The following is a 19,975-nucleotide window of genomic DNA, read 5'->3' on the forward strand; positions in this document are numbered from 1 at the left end:
ATACTTGATAGACAATATAAATTATAAATATAGACTTTATAAACTCTGAATAATCACGTAATAAAGAATCCAAAGTAATCGGTCACAATCAAAAGTCCCTATAATTGCCCACATAATATTACTGTGGAGCAAGGTAGCGAACCAACCTAGACACTACCCCAAAGGCCCATTCAATCATATACCACTTAGGTAACTCTAAGGTGTTGTATCGACTGACACTATACATTACTCTATGAACCTAGAAAACCCCCAAAATGATTACCTATATAGTATGTTTTTAGGTTATCTTGTCTTTGCACAATGACCGTATATAACTTATATTTACAAGACTAATAAGATTTTTAAAACCAACCAAAATGGGGCTATTAAGTATACTGCAAACTCTTTCCATAATGTGTAAAGTATAAACAAAATCGAAAGACACTAACATATACAAAAATTATATCAAACACTTTTTTATATAAATTTATCTATAACATTCTCTCTCACTTCTTCCTTTGACATCTTTATTGAAGCCTTTGTGGACACTATACCTATTTACCTTTACCGAGTCTTCAATCTTCTACTCCAATTGTAATTGCGGCTCTTAGCTCCTAGTTGCTCTCCAATGTAGTTATTAAGTAGTCGAATTTTGATCTACCAACGCTACTTTAACTTGTCAATGATTTACTTTAGTTTAGGGTCGTGTTACTCACCGAAATGGAGCTCACAATAACTCGTAATCATATATAGAAGACATTTTTTTATGGTATCATGACATTCACTTCTTAAATCTATAGTCTTTCTTGTCATCATGTTACTCACTAAAGTAGAATTCTTAGTAACTCCCGATTGTTCCTTTGTACAATCAAATCTCTCAAGAGGCCTTCCTCATATGTGTCGTATTATCTCAAATTATTTCACCATGATCCGCTACACTATATCGCCATATCTCTATTATATTTTAATTTTTATGAGATGAATTCGGACCGTGATATCTTCATATGTGGCCTCTGCTAACACATTACAAAGTCTTCGCTACCTCCGATTGTGTTCACTACTTTGGCAATCAACCTTCGTCAACCTACCCTCAAGCCATATATAGACGAAGCATAGCTCTAGGACATTCCTTTACCTATCAGCTTTTGAAGTCTATCGACCTCGCTAAAATTGATGCATAATTATTTGGATCCTAGGCCCATATCCTAAGTATAACCTCCATTATGTATAGTTTTCTTTGTGGTAACTCGAATTATAACACTGTGGTATATTCTTAAAGAGTACTTGTGAGATCTCGAGTTAAATATTTCTTTTAACCTGTCTTCTCTTTTATAGGTTCTTAAATGATTATAAAAGATTTCAGGAAGGCCTACCCTTTACGGACAAACACGTAAGGGTGCTACACGACTTAGGAAATGAGTATAGACTTCGCAGGTTAACGATTATATGACAAAGAGTCCAAGGTGGTTTATCATGATTAAAGTCCTCACAAATGCCTGCGTGATACTACTGTGAAACATGACAATGAAACCACCCTAGATACTATCCCAGAGGTATATCTAATCATATGTCACTCGAGTAGCTCCAAAATGTTGTATTAGCTAACACTCTGTACCACTCTATGGATCTAGAAAACCCTCTACTTGTATGACTTATTTTAAAAAATTTTGCCTCGACAACTATAAGCTCCCACATGCTATGTAATGCATAAACAAAATTAAAAGATACGGATATATACAAACATTATATCGAATACCCTTTGTATATATTTATCTGTGACGATATGGGCTAGACCATACCTGATCACATGGGTTGAATTATATTTAACTACATAAGCTGGATCATACCTAGTCACATGGGATGTGTTATACTTAACCACATGAGTTGTACTTGACCACATAGGCTGGTTTGGCCAATCAACTTAACTAAGGTCATAGCTCAATTTGACCCTTCTTATTAAATTAGATTTTAATATTTTTAGAAATATAATATATTATAAAATCATAATTAAATTAGATTTTAATGATTATAAAATATAATCTATTTTTTATAAATTAAATAATTTAGATTCATGATTTTAAATTTAAAACTAATTAAATCATAAAAATTTATATATAATTTCTTAAGATATAAATATACCTAATTAAATAAATTAATAATATTATTAAATTAACTAATCATTTTAATATCATAATATAATGATAACTACTTATTAATCATAAAATTTTAAAATTAAAATATTATTTTGTATCATACAAATTATAACAATTCTAATATCAAAAATTTTAAAATAGAAATAAAAATTGATAATGAAGAATCTTGCCTCTTTTATACTCTCCTCAATTCTCTAGCTTGATAAAGAATGAGTTTTTGTTTTGGGGTGGGCGGGCGGAGGGAGTAGGAGAAGATTAGATCTCCAAAAAATAATAATAATAATAATAATAATAATAATTTATTTTTTATTTTAATTTATTTTTATTTTATTTTCACATATAAAGGTCAAATTATAAGATTTATTTCTTATGGATCATACAAAAAAAGAAATTTACATTTTTTTACTTTCTTAAAATCACATCACTCATTAGGAAATAAATAAATTAATAATTTAATTAATGGATAAAATTTTTAAATTATCCACATATTAAGAAAATCGATTTTAATTATTTCTTTAACTATACTAAACAAACAAAGAAATTAATAATTTAAATAAAGGAACATATATTTTATGATAATTTAATATATATTAAAGGAGGAAAATAATTGTTGATTACAATATAAATACTCATTGTAGCTTCTATTGGCTTGGTGAATTGATTCTATCAAATAGGTTAAATGTGTCCTTATAAGACTGCGACTGGTGTTGTGTAATCAGTAAAAACATCATTACAAACATGAAAAATTCCTTGTTATGCAATGAAGGCTGTTAACATTAGTAATAAGAACAAAGAATTATGGACTTGAATGAATTGGCCAGTGAGCCATAAAATATTAAAGATTCAAACAGTTTACCAACTGACAATTTGAATTAGACAGTGAAAAAGGAAAATTATCAACATGATAAAATTAAAAGTAAAATTAAAATCCACGTTTTTGAGAAAGCTTATCACAACAAAATACTTTGTATTTTCCCATCTCCTTTTGTGCTTGTCTTTTTTTTCTTCCAAGTGTTCAGTACTTGTGCTGAAAGAGAAACACCATCAACTGCATAAAAAGCCTGCCAATCAACCACATGTATTAGAAGAAAATAGGATTCATGTTGAAAACACATGATAATTCAAATTCTATGTAGGAATTTTGACAAGTAAACACCACCAACAAAAGAGCAAGTGAAACATTGTTCTTACTGGTGAATCCTCTGGTTTTGATGCTGTGTGAACTGTGGATGACAAGCATCTCTGAACTTTCCTGCATCATGTCTCTGTACATCCAAGACATGCCCACAGATTTGGATTGCCATATCCAATCTTGACCAACTACAAGTTGAAGAAGAGATTGACTACAGAAGCACAGTAAACTCTGTGGATAAAAAGGATTAACCAAAAGCAACCTAAGCTACTATGTCAAGGCAGCACTGAATTCAGCTAAACAGAATCATTTGTCTTGAATTATTATTCTCAACCAACATTCCTGGGAAAACCATTTGCTCTGCTACTAGAAAGAACTATTCATATATATCAGAGAAGATGAGAAGAATGGTGGAAGTCTCACTACCCTCCTATGAGACTTCCTATATCTCATCTGGATAAATCTAAAAATATGTGATATTTGATCAAGCCTATTTTTAGTGGTTTATTTGTTATAATATTAAAATCAAATTTACTTGGTACATATAGCTAAAATTTCAATATGGTATACATGCTGAAGATGATGAATTATACTAATAAAGAGAGTAAAAAAAAATTGAGTAAAAATTTGACTGATCATTACGAATAAGTCAGATGGTATATATTGGACTTATGCTGATTGGGATGTAAGCCTTCCTTGATATCAAGTCTAATTTCAATTAGCTTCCTACCTTTGTGGGTTTGTACTAATTTCACCATATCATCTTTCTTGTTTATTAAGTGGGTAGCTAACATTTATTATTTTAATTATGTATATATATATATATAAAGAGAACAAACCATATCAGCGCCTGTGGCCTAATGGATAAGGCGTCTGACTTCTAATCAGACGATTGTGGGTTCGAGTCCCACTAGGCGTGAATTTATTTTCATTAAGTTTCACCTTTTAATAATATTCCTTTTTTTATTTCTTTTCAATTATTTAAAAGGAGTTTGGAAGTCATCTTTAATTTTGGAGCCTTTCTCTTTTAACCACTAATTTCCAACAATTTTGAACTTTGTCCAAATTTGAGGTCTTCTCATTGACCAAACATTTAAAATTAGACATATTTAACTGTTTATTTAATAGTTTAATAATAATTGATGATGATGATGATGACCACCAAACATTCTTTGAATTGTTTGATGCAAGTGTCATGGTCTTCGTTTACGATGGGTGGTGGACCTCCCCATTGTATAATGTTTGGGGTTGACCTCCACATTATCAATCTTCAACGTTGACCTCCAATAATGTGTATTGTCCTCTAATGTCTTAATTGTCGATGAATCAAACTTTAATGCTGGTATTTGACATGTCAGAATGGTCAATGGAGAGTCAAAAGTTTGACAGATCCTCTGAATGTAAATATATAAAAATAATCGATGAACATAATAAAAAATATTTTAAACTCACTTGGAATATTGTGATGTTTTATATGTACGTATATATCATATATAAATATTTAAAGAAAGATATTTGAAAATATCGAGCTAATCAATTCAATATGATCTGAACTCATAAAAGATTATCCGATCTGTCTCTAAGATGAAAATGTCAAACTCTCAAAATATCATCAGTACTCTCTTTGATATTTATATTAGTAAGTTGAAAAGTATATTAATGTATACATAAATAGTATAAAAAGGTGATCTCTCGTATTGATGATGACCTTTTATATCATCGTAAATGAACATAATATTTCATAGAATATTCTACAAGAAAACAACCTATAACCTTCTTCGATAATTTTCATATAAGCGACAACGATAATAACATAATCATTTATCTTGAATCTTAATCCATGCGAACGTACGGGTGGACAGTGATATTCGTATTCTCTATCAATCTCAGATATCACATGGTGGATGACTAATGACTAAAGTATATACTCCTTATATAGTATATTAAATTTTAGAGAGGTAAATATGCGCTCAAACGATATCATATAATTATTATACGCTCTACGTTAAAGAAGGATAGTACGATTATTTTTTTAATTAAATAAAATAAAAAAAAATCAGATCAACAACCTACAAAAAAAACAAACGGAATGATCTACACATAACGGAATGCACACGATTGTATCTCAGAGACAAATGCAAGCGTACACGCTACATATACGCTTCGATTGTACGTCAGTGATAATTAATTACGTTGATGGCGTGGCACCTGATGGACGACTCTACGTGACGTCGGTACGGACGGTGCATGAGCGCCGCATAGATATGGCCCACGTCGCGCGCGACGTCGTCCCCACCGGGCGGGCCCCGCCCCGCGTGATCTCTGCGAGGAGCCCCCTCCGCTTCATATGACGGCATTTATTGGCGAGGCGAGCGCCTCTCGATCGTCCTCGGGCGGGGCGAGAGGAGATATCGAGAGCGGAGGAGCGGGAGATCGCCCTCCTGTCGGACTCATCGCAAAGCGCCACGCGGCGTTCCTCGGCATCAAGGGTGGCCGCCGCAGCAGCATCCGCAGGCGACAGAGACGGGAGCGACGCGGTTCGTTCGCGTAACCCCCGTTCGTCGTCCTCCCCTTCTTTTCCTCGAAAATTTCTACGATTTCTCTCGCACCTCATCTCTCTGCCTGAAAGAAAGAAAATAGATTCGAGGAGGAAGAATAGATCGAGAGAGGAAACCGCGTTCGATTTTTGATCGGGAATTTTCACCGAAAGGTAAAGATATGATCTCACGATGGTTTTACCTTCTTCTCTTCTTGATTTTTATTTCCTGTTTTTGAGAGGAGAATTTTAATACCGATTTCCGATCTTTTGTGGGGTGAAATTCTGAGATTTTAGTGGATTTCTTATTAAATTCCAATAAAAAGTTCTTATTATGATGAAATAAGGTTTATTAATAGGTGTGAATCCATTATTTCGGAAGACCGGGCACTAGGGCAGACGCCTGACGATTATCGCAATCTTAATCCGGCGCATTCAGTGGTCGCCGGAGATGGAACTCGGCGCTACCGCCGTCGCGGCGGCGGATGATTCTTCCCCTCGTGTCAAGTTACTATGCAGCTTCGGCGGGAGCATCCTTCCCCGCCCGCTCGACGGGCGGCTCCGCTACGTCGGCGGAGAGAACCGAATTTTGACCGTTCCTCGCGACGTCTCGTACGAGGACCTCTTGGCTCGGATCCGGGAGCTCTTCGATGCGGTATCCATCATCAAGTACCAGCAGCCTGAAGAGGACCTCGACGCCTTGGTTTCGGTCGTGAACGACGATGACGTGATGAACATGATGGAGGAGTATGACAAGCTCAGCGCCACGGGTGATGGCGTCATGCGACTGAGGATCTTCCTCTTCTCGCACTATCCGGATCTTGATGTGGCTGGTGCCACTACTCACTTCGATAATGATGAGCGGGAGACTGAGCGGAGGTACATCGATGCCCTCAACAGCCTCTCCGACAACAAGTCCCCGTCTCCCCCTGATACCTCCGACCATTACTTGGGGCATCCAGGCATCGACGGGGGAATCCTCCACGGTCAACTTAATTTGCATCACATTGCAATCCCTCACCCATCTCACGTGCAAAGGTATGGTGAAATGGATGCTCCTTATAGCCCTGCTTTTTTCTCCCCAGGACGGCATGCTGTCAATGATCCACAGGAATTCCCATCTTCACCGTCGTCGGCAATATTTCACCTTGGGGCTGGGGAGTTAAGTGATAGGATTGCGGATGAGTATCTTAGGCAGGCAGGGGGACACCAACTATGTCAGTTTGACCATCAGTCTCCACCAACTATGGAAAATGTGATGTGGCTTCCTGCAGGGGCCATTATTCAGGAAAACTCTGGATTTCCAACTAATTTGGCCCATGCGCAAAATGTGATTGAGAGCAATAGGATCTGTGAGCATTGCCATATGACTTTCCAGAGAAGCCACACGACTGTATCAGATGCACGTTTCGTTGACACACGCTGGAAGCATGGACAGCCTTACATGGAGCAACCAAACATGATGAATGAATATGTGGGGCAATTTCCAAATTCATCAGCTGAGTGTTTTGGTGGCAGGGATCCATGCATGGTAAACCAAGACATGAAGATAGACCATGGTATCTGTGTCAAAGAACAGAATGAGCCTCACCATCCTTTCTATAATGAGTATGACCAGGGACGGGCGATACACAACCATCAGTTTCCTCAGAGACTTGAAGATTTGCGGATCCATCACAGCGGAACTGGGAGGGTGAATGAGCACTACATCATTGATGGCACTATGATGAATGTTCCATTTTCTCATGGAAATGTTAATGATGTCCATTCATTCCCTTCTAATTGCATTGGTCATGACAATGGGGATTATCTTCGACATGGTACTAATATTGGAAATGAAGTATTGCTTTCTCAACAGACAGTTGGAGGTGGTACCGGCACAAATGCACCTGGATTTGAAGACACTGAAGTTCAATATCATAATCAGCCTTTGGCATATGGAGTAGAGAGTCCTTGCCAAGCCTCAAACAATTTGCATCCGATTCAATCTTTATGGAGAAACAGACAGGCTCCTTCTCGTCCTGGAACATCATATGAACCCTCCAACATGATGATGCCAAATGGTGCGCCTGATTCAGGTTTTATAAGATATATGCAGGAGGGAAGTCCAACGTTGCCATATGTTCGGGTTGAGGACCAAATTCCAAATGCCCTGTCAAGCCAGAACAATAGTATTCCACAGAGGATGCTTGGCCTCGATGAATCTGCTGCCTCAGATTATCTTAATCGCTATGGTCCTATACAAAATCCTAATGTCACTGGTCAGGATGGTATGTTCTCAATTGCACATGATTATCCTGGTGAAATTAATGGTAAAGTTCCTACTGAAGCGGTACCTCTTGTGCACACACCTCCATACCCCGTTGAGAAAGAACTGATTGTTTCTTCTGCTTTCGCGATCAACCATCCCACTGTAATGGCTTCTAACCGAAGTGTCCAGTTGCAAGTTGCAGCAGAGATAAATTTGACCATTGATGGGCAGAAAATAAGGCATGAGGTTTCAAAGAAACCTGATGAACACAGAATCCTTTCTCCTACACGTAGACAAAATCTAGAATTTGCTAAAAATGGACCGCAGCTTTCTGAAGTGGAAGGGCACCCAAGGAAATCTTTTGATGCCGACATTAATGTTTCTCATAGAGATCGCAATATGTCTGAGGAGAACTTGAATTTCTTACCTGAGTTGATTGCTTCTGTAAAGAAAGCAGTATTAGAAGGTGCTGAGGAGGCTGTAGCCAAGGTCCAATCAAATTCTTGTTTAGATATTTATTCTCCTCTCGTTGAGAAAGAATCATTATGTGAACATGAGGTGACTTTGGTTTTGAACATTTTGTGACTGCTTCATTCTCAAAGTTGGTTGGTTAGACTTGTTGCTCTTTGCTTGTACTTGCAGAATGTCTATGCCGATGTTCAACCTGACTCCAAAGCAATTGATGAACATGAACAAATTTGTAAAACTGACCCCAGGACAGATGAAACAGAAGCTCTAACTAAAGGGTTACAGGTGCCCTTTAGTTAACATGCTTATTTTTGCCTTAATCTGTTAAATTTCTTCATATCTTGTTCTTATTGATATATTCTTCTATTTGCAGAATTCAGATGTTCAACTTGACCCGGAAGGAAATAGCGAACATGATAAACTTTGTAAAATTGAGCCCACAACAGCTGAAGCTGAAGCTTTGGCAAAAGGGTTGCAGGTGTCTTTTAGTTAGAAATTTTCTTCTTGCCTTATCCTGCCGAATTTCTTCACATCTTTACTTGAGCCTAAAATCTTTCTTCAGACAATAAAAAATGATGATCTGGAAGAAATTAGGGAGCTCGGTTCAGGCACATTTGGTTCTGTCTACTATGGCAAATGGAGAGGTTCTGATGTGGCTATAAAAAGAATAAAAGCTAGTTGTTTTGCAGGGAGGCCATCCGAGAGAGAACGCCTGGTAGTTTCTACTCTTTTACATCAAAATTTCATTATATTTGTTGGTTATATAGGTCTTGCGTGAGCAATATCCATACCGAATATAAGAGATCTGCCATTACAGAAAAGATTTTCATCCCTTTTTATGTTGTATTTTAACGGTATTTTTAGGTTTTCCCTCCATCCAATCAACTGATTGTAAATGTAACTATGCCTTTTTAGCAAATATCACCCCACTTCTATTGATGGTGGATCCAGTGCTTAATTGCTCTTGGAAATGTTCTATTGATAGAAACTTTGTGGGTTTGCCTATTGTTGCTGTCGATTTAACTAAGGTGTGAATTAAAAAATTATGGGTAAATCACTCACAAATCACTGTATCATGAAAGCTTGGCATAGCTCTGCTGTTTAAAGAAGTTAAACCGGAATGGTATGATCTCGTTCCAGTGAGTAGTATATGGTTATATTGACTTAGTGAATATATTTTGATGAGAGATAAATGCATGAAACCAGTAGAAACATAGTTTCATATCAAATGCTACACAAATGTTTTATTTTAGCAATAAAAAGGACCCTTTGAATCAACAAATAGATTGTCAACTGAATCAAATATCTTGAACTCACAGCTTGAGTTTTGACTTGATATGCATCATTAGGATCGACAACAACAATTATTAAATAACAAGCCTGATTTTTAGACCATTTCAATTGTATAGATGTTAGGTAACCAGATTGTAGTTTGGGTCTAGAATTTAAATAAATTGTGTATAGTCTCATTCTTTTGAATCGTGATCTAGGTATCCAAGCAGACAAGGTTCCATCCAATTTAAAATCTAGGGAGGGTCAATGTAAACAATTTTACCATTCAAATAGGCTATTTTCATGAATCAAACCTTAGTTATCTAGTTCAAAGGAGTAAGCTTAGCTTGGCACCAATGGTCACCCTCATAGAGTCTTGATTTAGTTTTCTTTTTTTTCTTTCCCTTTTTTTTGTTATACCTGGTAATCATTCAGTCATTTTTGACAATGTTGATAGTCATTTTTAATTATATTGGTTTTAAGTATTTTAATTCTTGATAGCATGGTTTAGGAAAGATTTTAGTCAGTAGCATTTTGAGTCTGGAGAGCTCTATATGTCTCTTTATGTGAATTAGGTAAGTTATTCATTGCATGCTGCATCAATTGGTATCAAATCATCCATGCTGGGCTTTTGCTACGCCTTTTTAGTCGATTTAAATACCACAATTCCGTGGTGAAAATTTCTGCATGCAACATGGCTACAAAATTTTATGCAATCCTAGAGGGAACACCTACAATGGCAAGAACAACTTCTAGGATGTTTTACTGTTGAAGAGATTGCAGAAACTGAGCATAATTGGATTTCTGGTGAATTAAAGCAGGATCATTGGTGCATATACATGGCATTTATTATCCAAGTCATGTCCTGCCACAATCCCACTACCAGATGGATGATCTTCCTAACCCTTGTCTCAGATGAACCGATTTCTATTGCCAAATAAAAGCTGTCATTTTGTGTTAAGTCTATGCTATGTAAGCACGTATTTGAAAATTGACTCTATGTAGTAAAAGATCTAGACGACATCATGAAGTCTTCATTCAGATAGGACCCATTTGTCTCATCATGTTTTTTTACTTATTATGTTTTTGCTAAAGCCACATAAGCATGAAGAGAGATTTTGATGCCTTATTTCTGCAAGTCATTTCTACTAATTTATTTAAGACTATATCATTCAATTGATACAAGGACTACCTCATTTTCATTTGGTCTCTAAATTCTTGCCATGACTGACCATTTTCTGTGCAACTTGAATAAGAAATGAATCTCTTTCCACATTGTCTTTGCCATACTTTTATGGTATACAATTTAGAAAAGGAATGATATGTGTTCTATGCTGCATTCACTGTAATCTTTGTGCCGGTCTCTCGGACATTCATGTTTATCCATGTTTTAGTCAATGTTTTAAGCTTTTACCAAAATCTGTAGAAGCCTCCTTTTTTGCTTTTGCTTTGAAGGTGAAGAATCTACAGGCCTAATTTCGTATGGAATTTTCTGCAAATGTATATGCAGTTGGTGAATCTGATTGAATCCTATTATTGCTTTTGCAGATAGCAGATTTCTGGAAAGAGGCTCTAATAATGAGTTGCTTACATCATCCCAACGTTGTTTCTTTTTATGGTGTAGTTCGTGATGGCCCTGGTGGCAGTTTAGCGACGGTAACAGAATTTATGGTCAATGGATCTCTTAAACAATTTCTGCAAAAGAAGGACAGGTATATTTTTGTATCAATTGTTCCAATAAGTTCCAAATTGTCATGTGAACTGCAAACTTTAGACAGAAATCATGAGAAGCTTCTGATCTCAAGCATTTTCTGTTGAACAGAACCATTGACCGCCGTAAAAGACTAATAATAGCCATGGACGTTGCATTTGGGATGGAGTATTTGCATGGAAAGAACATAGTTCATTTTGATCTCAAGTGTGAGAATTTATTAGTTAACATGCGAGATCCACATCGTCCTATTTGTAAGGTAAGAAACCTTTCTCGATAAGTCCCCTTGCCCCTTATTTTGCGAGAATCAGAAAGATCCTTTTTTTCAAGTTTAAATTTGTTCATTTGGAATCTGGGTTCTTCTATCTTCTACTTAAGGAATCTTTTTGGCAGGCTAAGTTATAAATGTGTGATGTAACTCAATTAAAAGGGGCAAATTGTTTGTATGATGCACCCCTTAGTCTGTCTTGATCACCTAGGTTATCTTCAAGTAAGGTCTTGTATATAACAGGTGCCATCACATTGGTTGCTGCTTGAGTTTTAGCTAATTTAATTACTAGTCGCTACAATTTTTCTAATAAGATCACGTTCTGATTTATAATCATGTGACTAGTACTAATCATTTCTGTACTGTCAGATTGGAGATCTTGGTTTATCAAAAGTAAAGCAGCATACATTGGTGTCAGGTGGTCTTCGGGGAACTTTACCATGGATGGCACCGGAACTTTTGAGTGGAAAAAGTAATATGGTGTCTGAAAAGGTAAGATTTCTTATACAAGTCTAGTAAAGCAAATGTTTTCTCATCCCTCCTGTTACTAAAATTTTTTTGGTTCATATGTGGTAGATTGACGTTTACTCATTTGGAATTGTGATGTGGGAGCTGCTTACCGGGGAAGAGCCTTATGCTGACATGCGTTGTGCTTCGATCATAGGTACTACTTTTAGCATTTAATTTATTATATTTTACAGCAACATCATAATTTTTTTTATCATAGTTGTTATTTGGTCACAATAGTGGTTATTAAGAATTGTAATGAGTTCATATTGGTTGGGTAAGGTTGTCATTCTTATTTACATTTTTTTGCATTTTAGGTAAACAAGATTACGAGACATGTTTAAATATTTGATTGACGGGTCATGGTTTCAAATACCAACTTGTATGGTGCATATAGACTATTATTTACCGGTTCATTGAAGGACCAGTATTGGTTGGCATTTAATTTTTTAATATTTTCTTCGGTTCATATCTGGAGGTAGGGTCAGAATACTGCTTGATGAACTGGTACTTACCAGTCCAATAGATATCCGAAACTGGTCCTGGATCGAGATTTAAAACCTTGGTAAGGGTAGTTTTGTTTATTAGTCACATGAGCATCATAAATCTCTTGCTATGTTAGTTGGAGGCCAACGTCAGAAAGGAGTATGACCAAAGACTCATTTCATGAGATTAATAATACTGAACAACATACCCAGATTGTATGACTATATTGAATATATGAATTTAGAGTCTGAATCATGTTTATGCTTCTCCACGAAACTTGGTTTTTATAGTGTCAGATATGGTTAATAACTTTGTTGGCAGATAAAATATGATCTCATTTAAAATTCCTCCTTGGATGATGCTCTGGTGCATCTAAAGTTTGGTGAGCTACCAAATGTGCTAAAAGTTATAGAGAACATGTTTAATATTTAGTATATTAAATCCATAGGTCCCAGAAGCCGAATCAGGATTGGTATTGAGATTGAGATTGTCAGTGATGATACAATTGGGATCCATTGGATTCCGTCCATTGGATTAGAATCATTTAAGAACAGGAGCCAAGGGTCATGCTAGACAGGAGGCAACAGGCAATGACAGGAGAGAACAGATGATGAATGGACAGTGAGTGAGTGTCAAGTTCTCAGTGAGCACACATGTGACAGGCACGATAGGATAATCAATCAATTGATATAAAGACCAAATTAACTAATCTCTTCTTTGCTCCTCTCCACCGGGTCTCTATTTTTCCATTCTCATTTGATCATCAACTTTCTATTCTTTTCTACTTTTTTTCTCTTTTGCTTAATTTTTTTTATTTCTCATTTCTGCGTTTGATAATGTTGGCACCCCACCATGTTGGATGATAAGATTGTCAGATTTGAACTTGCATCACTGGAATCAACTATCTTTTTTTTTCCCTGTAATTCACTGATCTCGATGGATTAGGACCGATAATGATCAATTTTAATTATGCTCAATTTATGATTTTATCCAAGAAACGGGGATTATTTCTCTGACCAGGTGGGAATAATCCCAATTCAAATCAGCCAGTCATGCAGCCAAATTTTAAGTCCATGATAAAATAATCGAAGTTGTAAAACATGTTCAAATTGAATTTGTCTGAGTTTTAGTTGGTGTGGTGTTGTTTCTCTCTATATAAGTAGAACCTTTGTTCACTGCAGAAATTACGTGTGGTTTTGTTAAATATTTAGCATGCTTTGCATTGCGAGGGGGATGTATAGAAAGCATCAGAGATTACTGCATAGATCATAGGTGCATCTAGTGACAGGGAAAATCTTACTAAATAATTAGAGATATATATGATGGTCGACGAGTGATAGGGCCCTTAACCAAGGTTTGAAGCCTCGGTCTGGTACCAATTTAAACACATTGTTGGACCAGTATGGTATTGTTATACCACGTGATAGATGAACCTATACCGCTTGGTATCACTAAGAAAAGTAATAAATGAACATCGGCAGATAGTTATATGGTTTGGTGATGGTCCTTGATTATATCAATAAATGCCGATTGGTACATATTGGTCCAAACAGTATCTGAAACCTTGTCCTCAACAAACTTAAAGTAGGAAAACATTTCATCTAGTGATCCCCACAGATGAAATTAAAGCTTGAGCTTTTCTGTTGCTTGTTCAAGTTAAATGTTGCGTTGCTTGTTTGGGGTATGATAGCACATCATTTTTACATCTTACCAAATTTCTGTACTAATTTTACGGTGTTTGTCATAAGCAAGTGATTAGTTTTACTCTGAATTCGAAATATTAAAATTCTTTCGCTTGTTGTCTTCCATGTTCTCTGGTATGCCTGTAAGTTTGCAAATTCATGAAGTACATTCATTGTCAATTTACAGTTTACAATATTTATAGAGATGAATTGATTTGTCATGCATAATTCTTTGAAAGTGTTCTTTTTGTGTCTCCTTGCTTATCTTTGTATTCTCTTTCTATATATATCGTTTACAAAGTTCAGTCCTAATTGTTTATACAATGATGACCAAGGTCTGTCTTACTGAAGCATACCGCCCGTACCGGTCCGACAGGTTACTGGTACGTGGACCGCTCGGTACCGCTACAGTGCTACAGTATTATACTGTAGCACTGCTACAGTATAAGAATATAAAATTGTTCGGTATACTGGTACCGTACCATATCGAGCCCGGGTCGAAATGCTGGTATGGTACGGTACGGCGAACCTTGATGATGACTATAATTGACTATGGTTATATTTCTTTGTCATTTAACTTGATATCTGTCGTTGCTTGTTTTGACTTAAGATCCTTCAAACACAACCAATTAATGTAATGTTTAGTGTCCCATGTGGTTGTGAACTGAATACTGTCTTCAATCTAGAGTTACCTGAGGATTAGAGAAGTAATGTTAGGATAAACATTTAAGATCTCGTGTCACAACCAATCAGTAACCAGATATGGATCAATGTATTGACACTCAGGGTCAACAGTGTTCATACTGGAGAGAAAGAGGAAGATAAGAGGGGAGGGGTAGACCAAAAAAAAGGAGGAAGATGACGAAGCAGCAATGAGGCATATTGGTAGGTGGAGGCAATGACCTGGATGAGGAATTGATGGACAGTGTGGCAGGGTGCAAGAAGAAGAAACAACTACATGGTGGAGAGGAGTCAAGAGTTGGAAGAGAGTAAGAAAGAGAGAGACTTAATGTGAGAAAAACAAGTGAAAATTAAAGTGTTCAAGTGGCAAATGACCTAAATGAGAGAGACTTCATGTGTCAAGTAATCATCCAAGGCATGAAATTATTTTAAGTGGGTCCAGAGCATGAGTGACGCAAATGTAAACATTTTGGGAAGCTTTCAAAGGTCAACTCTGAGTGAAGATTAATTTCAGGTGCACATATTATGAGTTGCAGCATATAAATTGCTCATTTTTGTGTTTATCTGTTTGTGACATTTTCTATTCACTTAGGAGCTAAGGGTCACACCTAAGATATGTTTTGATTGTTTTGTTCTTTCCAGGGGGCATTGTGAACAACTCCATACGACCTAAAATTCCTTCCTGGTGTGATCCCGAATGGAAGTCCTTGATGGAGAGTTGTTGGTCTTCTGATCCGGCATTGAGGCCATCGTTCTCTGAGATATCGCAGAAGTTGAGAAAAATGGCTGCAGCGATAAATTTGAAATGATGCGACATTTCAACTGGAGTAAAGTTTAATTCTTCTTTCTCTACAACTTCATCCCTTTCTTGTCGATAAATAAAATGAAAACATACGCACTACATTCTGAAGTGCTTGTACCATGAAACATACAGGTTCTTGGAGGATGGATCCTCGGGCTATAATCCCTCAAACTATACCTTCATATCATAGTGTACAGCGATCTCTCTCAAACCAAGGACATGAAGCTTGTCAAAAATGTAAGCAAAATTTTGCCTGCACACTCATAATTATCACCATGTATCAACTTTTTTGCAAAGGGTGCTTCTTAGGATGTATAGTTTTCTTTGCAGGTTCCCATCGTATCGAGCAGCGGACGACCTTTACCACCTCCCTAGTCGAGGGTGTGTCATTTTGTGTGGCCCTTTGGGGTGGAGATGATATGAAATTTATGTAAATAAATTTTTGTAGTCATACTACTGTTTAATCCACGCGTGGATGATGTCTTAAGCCTCGATAAGCAATTTTGTTGACAGGATGTCGATGAATAAGGAATGTCATTCTGTGTATCAGTCGATGCTTAACATAAGGAATGTCATTCGTGTATATCGGCCAATGCTTAACATGCCGATGAAGAAACCACAATCTTGTTCTTGCTTTGCTTTCTAAATTGATTTTTTGTCAATCTATGTGATGCATAAAAACACTAAATGAGATTGATCTCATAGGGTGATCTTTGGTTTCTTTGTCTTGTATTCCTCCCTCATTCTACGAGCCACAAGTAGAAGAATAAGCAGTACACTAATTTTAAGTGTGCTCATTCCACCCTCTGGTAACGAACAAGAAGGGTGCATGAAATGAAAATGGTTGGTTTTTGGCAGTTAACATAAATAAATAATGGGGAGATATGGACATATTGAAGCCATTGTTTGTGTTTGCTTGAAGTGAAAAGAAATCATTTGAAGGCTGAAATCGAGAGTTCGTACACATCATCATTTGCATTACTAACATGAATTAATTTAAGCAATCAGATACTTTTTTTTTTTTTGAGAAAATATTGATAACGAGCATTGGAAAGAAAATTATGGAAGGCACGCCATTGGAACTTATGGGCTTCACAGGATATGCTCATCGGCATCATTTTCCACTTATTATGCGTGACTGAAAAGGAGTGCTCTCTATTATCACAAAGGTTGGGTACTCTTTACTTATTGGTTGTTTCCATGGCTCTCCATCCATTTGCATATAAGCTTCCTTCGAGTCACCACCTTTGAGTCTCAACTTTACTGCAGCAGCCTGCAAGCAGCAATTGACTTGAGTTTAATTTTCGCTAATTTGATGGCTAGAATCCTAACAATACAAGTTCATCTTCATTGTCTAATTAAAAGAGAAGAGAGAGAGAGAGAGAGAGAGAGAGAAAGCAGCACATGATGTTGTTGAAATAAGCCAGCTGACAAAATTCTCTGCTTCATTGTCACGTCAATATAAGTCCAAGAGTATGGAAGAGTCTGTATGAACCCAGCTGTTCAAGGAAGAGACTGGAAGTACAAGAACATAATCTGCACCTCGATCCCAAGAAAGTTTGATAGGCCCAAAAAAAGAAATTGACCTGGGAGGAAACTGATAGGCTACTCCAGTTTGCCATGTGTTTCCTTTAACATTCTCATCTCTGTGCCCTCTAAGCTACATGGTGCGACTAAACTAAACAAGATAGCAATTTGCTTTCATCACATCATATATTTTTAGCACATTGGTTAAAGGATAGATAACTAAATACAAAAATATTTTATGCACCTGTTATAGCTAAGAGGTTTCACTATCTTGTTTTATATACTAATGACTTGTGTCATCTGGATCATGCTGTTTTCTGAGATCAAAATTTTCCATGTTAATTTCTTCGAAGAGAAGCTCCCTATCGAATTAGATGATGGACTAGCAAGTGGCAACGTGTGCATCATGAGTTTCATCCTTTCATATGTATACTAGGGGATTTCACTCGGAAAAGAAAATATTCCATACCAACAGATTTGGGTTCAAATAGAACTTATCAATGAGGTTAAGTTCAAATATAACAATGGTACCTGAGCAATATGCATGGCAGGACTAAGTTCAGCCATGACACAGCAAGCATGCCATGCGTGCTTTAACCCAAATATCTCAAGCAACCCATCATCCGGATGAGCTTCATAAAAACTTTTCTGAGAAAGTAGACCATAAAAATATTAGTAAGAATTCCCATAAGAAATATACATCAGTGCAAATATTCAGATACAACAAGTACAAGGCTTCTGTAAATTTTTAGAACATGTTGGTCAAAGGTTCAGATAAGACTCCCTTTCCCCTCCGCTCTCCCCTCTTTCATTCAATTTTTTATTAATATATTTATGCCAGTTTAAAAATAAATCTAAAATATGAATATTTGCAGTCAATGATTGAAGCAGCACAAATTTCTTTACTGACATATGGAATACTTTTTTATAAAGAATACTTCCTATACCGTTATCAAGCGTAGACAAGTAAAATGATGTCTTTCATGCTCATGCATTAGTTTTAAAGTCCAAAATCATGGTCTCAAGGCTCAAACAATTCTTGTTATCTCCACAGTGGTGAGGTCAGAAATGACTGACAATAGACAGGTAGTGCTAAAACTTGGGGGTAATATAGTCCCTACACAGGGGCCAACCTATCCAACTTCCCAGCATCAAAATACATTGGAGGCATGGATGATTAAACTTGAAAGGAATTGGCAAGCTCTAATGGGAGTTGGAACAGAATAATTGATCAATTTACAGCCAGTACAAAGGGGGTATTCAAGTCTACCAAAGCAGCCTATGAAGCATTGATTTGATAGAATGAGAGTGAACAAAATGAGAGGGAAAAAGAGAGGGGTTGAGAGAATGAGAGTGAGGGCAGATTTGAGGGGTTTTGGGACCCTTATTACAGGCTCTCAGAGGCCCCCCTAGTGGCTAGTTGGGTAGCCTCATCTCCAGGTAAGTTTGCCTGTACCATCGGTAAGCTTGGTACAGGGCCTACGCTGGGCGGGAACCAGCCTGGTACCAGTTTGTACCATGTATATCAACCCAGCTGGTATATCGTGCTCTGTGTACCAGTTCCTGCCGGAGCGGTAAAAACTAATTAGAAACACTAAAGAAGTACAGGCCCAGTACCTATCACAATTTGATACTAATTACAAACAACAGAAAACAGTGTATCCTAAAAGAATATGTTATTTTTAGTGTATAATACTTCAAATACTTAAACGGAAGTACTCTACGCATCATGCATATATCATAACCAGCAAATATCCAATACAAATATGGCAACAGGCTCAGTATTCTTGTCCCATGTGAGGCAAGTCAGAATCAGATAAGGCAGTCAAAGGCTACTAAAGAAAATTAACAAGAAGATGGCACAGACTTAGAGGCCAGCCAATTGCTCTCTATGGCCCTAGTCATTAGTTAATCAAGCTCATTTGCAGTTCGAAGGCCGGTCCTCAAAGCATACTAAAAAAAATAAAAAGAAAATAGTTATTGGCACAGATTTGGAGGCCAGATAGTTGCTCTCTAAGGCCCTAGCCACTAGTTAGTCAAGCTCATTTTCAGTTTGAAGGGTTAAATTTTTCCAACAATTATTAAATATTCATATCCAAAAACATCATTTTGTATCCAAAAGGAGGACTAATGCAAAGAAACTTAGAGCTTCCAAATGGGCTATTTCCATTGATGAATCAGCATAGAACTTATGGTCCAATGTATAATATCAATACAAGGCATTATTAACATTAGATTTATTTGACTCTATGAAGAAAAATAACATATTGTGTTGGCATAGCCATCTTGGGGATCCCTCAAGTGCATGTTCATCTTTTACTACCAAAAACATAAATGCTAGTCTCATCCAATGTTCAGTAGACTTGACCAAAGACCAGTACCTAAAACTGTATTTAGTTCAACACAACCCTCCTAAAAGTTACATATTTCAAGGGAATCAGATATTCAGATGTAAGCAACATCACCGGCACCCACCCACACACAAAATGTTTCTGCATTTTTAACAGATCCAAATTTTCT

General features: G+C 36.7%; 2 protein-coding genes and 1 non-coding gene across 11 annotated transcripts in view; 2 read left to right on the top strand and 1 right to left on the bottom strand.

Annotated features, from left to right (window-relative positions):
* The first annotated feature begins 4,110 nt into the window (after positions 1–4,110).
* Positions 4,111–4,183, top strand: TRNAR-UCU (transfer RNA arginine (anticodon UCU)). The gene has a single exon. It is a non-coding gene; the product is annotated as a tRNA-Arg (tRNA).
* A 1,437-nt stretch (positions 4,184–5,620) lies between these two features.
* On the top strand, positions 5,621–16,590 carry LOC135675759 (uncharacterized). Of its 8 annotated transcripts, none has more exons than XR_010513991.1 (12): positions 5,621–5,974; positions 6,160–8,609; positions 8,694–8,804; positions 8,893–8,997; positions 9,082–9,234; positions 11,340–11,503; positions 11,614–11,761; positions 12,140–12,262; positions 12,347–12,434; positions 15,769–15,958; positions 16,061–16,165; positions 16,247–16,590. XR_010513991.1 is itself a non-coding variant. In XM_065186246.1 (11 exons), the coding sequence occupies exons 2-10, from the start codon at positions 6,252–6,254 to the stop codon at positions 15,933–15,935; spliced, it is 3,417 nt and encodes a 1,138-aa protein (XP_065042318.1). In that variant the 5' UTR covers positions 5,621–5,974; positions 6,160–6,251; the 3' UTR covers positions 15,936–15,958; positions 16,061–16,590. The 8 variants fall into 8 exon arrangements, 4 of the variants coding, with proteins under 4 accessions (XP_065042318.1, XP_065042316.1, XP_065042314.1 ...); XR_010513990.1 differs by having other exon boundaries at positions 16,259–16,590; XR_010513989.1 differs by having other exon boundaries at positions 5,622–5,974; positions 15,769–15,953.
* A 233-nt stretch (positions 16,591–16,823) lies between these two features.
* LOC135675760 (diacylglycerol kinase 7-like) overlaps positions 16,824–19,975 on the bottom strand; it is a 28,808-nt gene continuing 25,656 nt past the window's right edge. Inside the window, exons 11-12 of one of the 2 annotated variants that reach the window (XM_065186247.1) lie at positions 17,987–18,103; positions 16,824–17,201 (exon numbers count right to left, since the gene is read on the bottom strand). In XM_065186247.1, coding sequence (XP_065042319.1) covers positions 17,043–17,201; positions 17,987–18,103 — 276 coding nt within the window. In that variant the 3' untranslated portion in view covers positions 16,824–17,042. The remainder of the gene's footprint in view (positions 17,202–17,986; positions 18,104–19,975) is intronic. The other variant, XM_065186248.1, reaches the window with a different exon arrangement.

This window comes from Musa acuminata, chromosome BXJ1-6 (assembly GCF_036884655.1).
Source record: "Musa acuminata AAA Group cultivar baxijiao chromosome BXJ1-6, Cavendish_Baxijiao_AAA, whole genome shotgun sequence".
Lineage (NCBI taxonomy): Eukaryota > Viridiplantae > Streptophyta > Magnoliopsida > Zingiberales > Musaceae > Musa > Musa acuminata.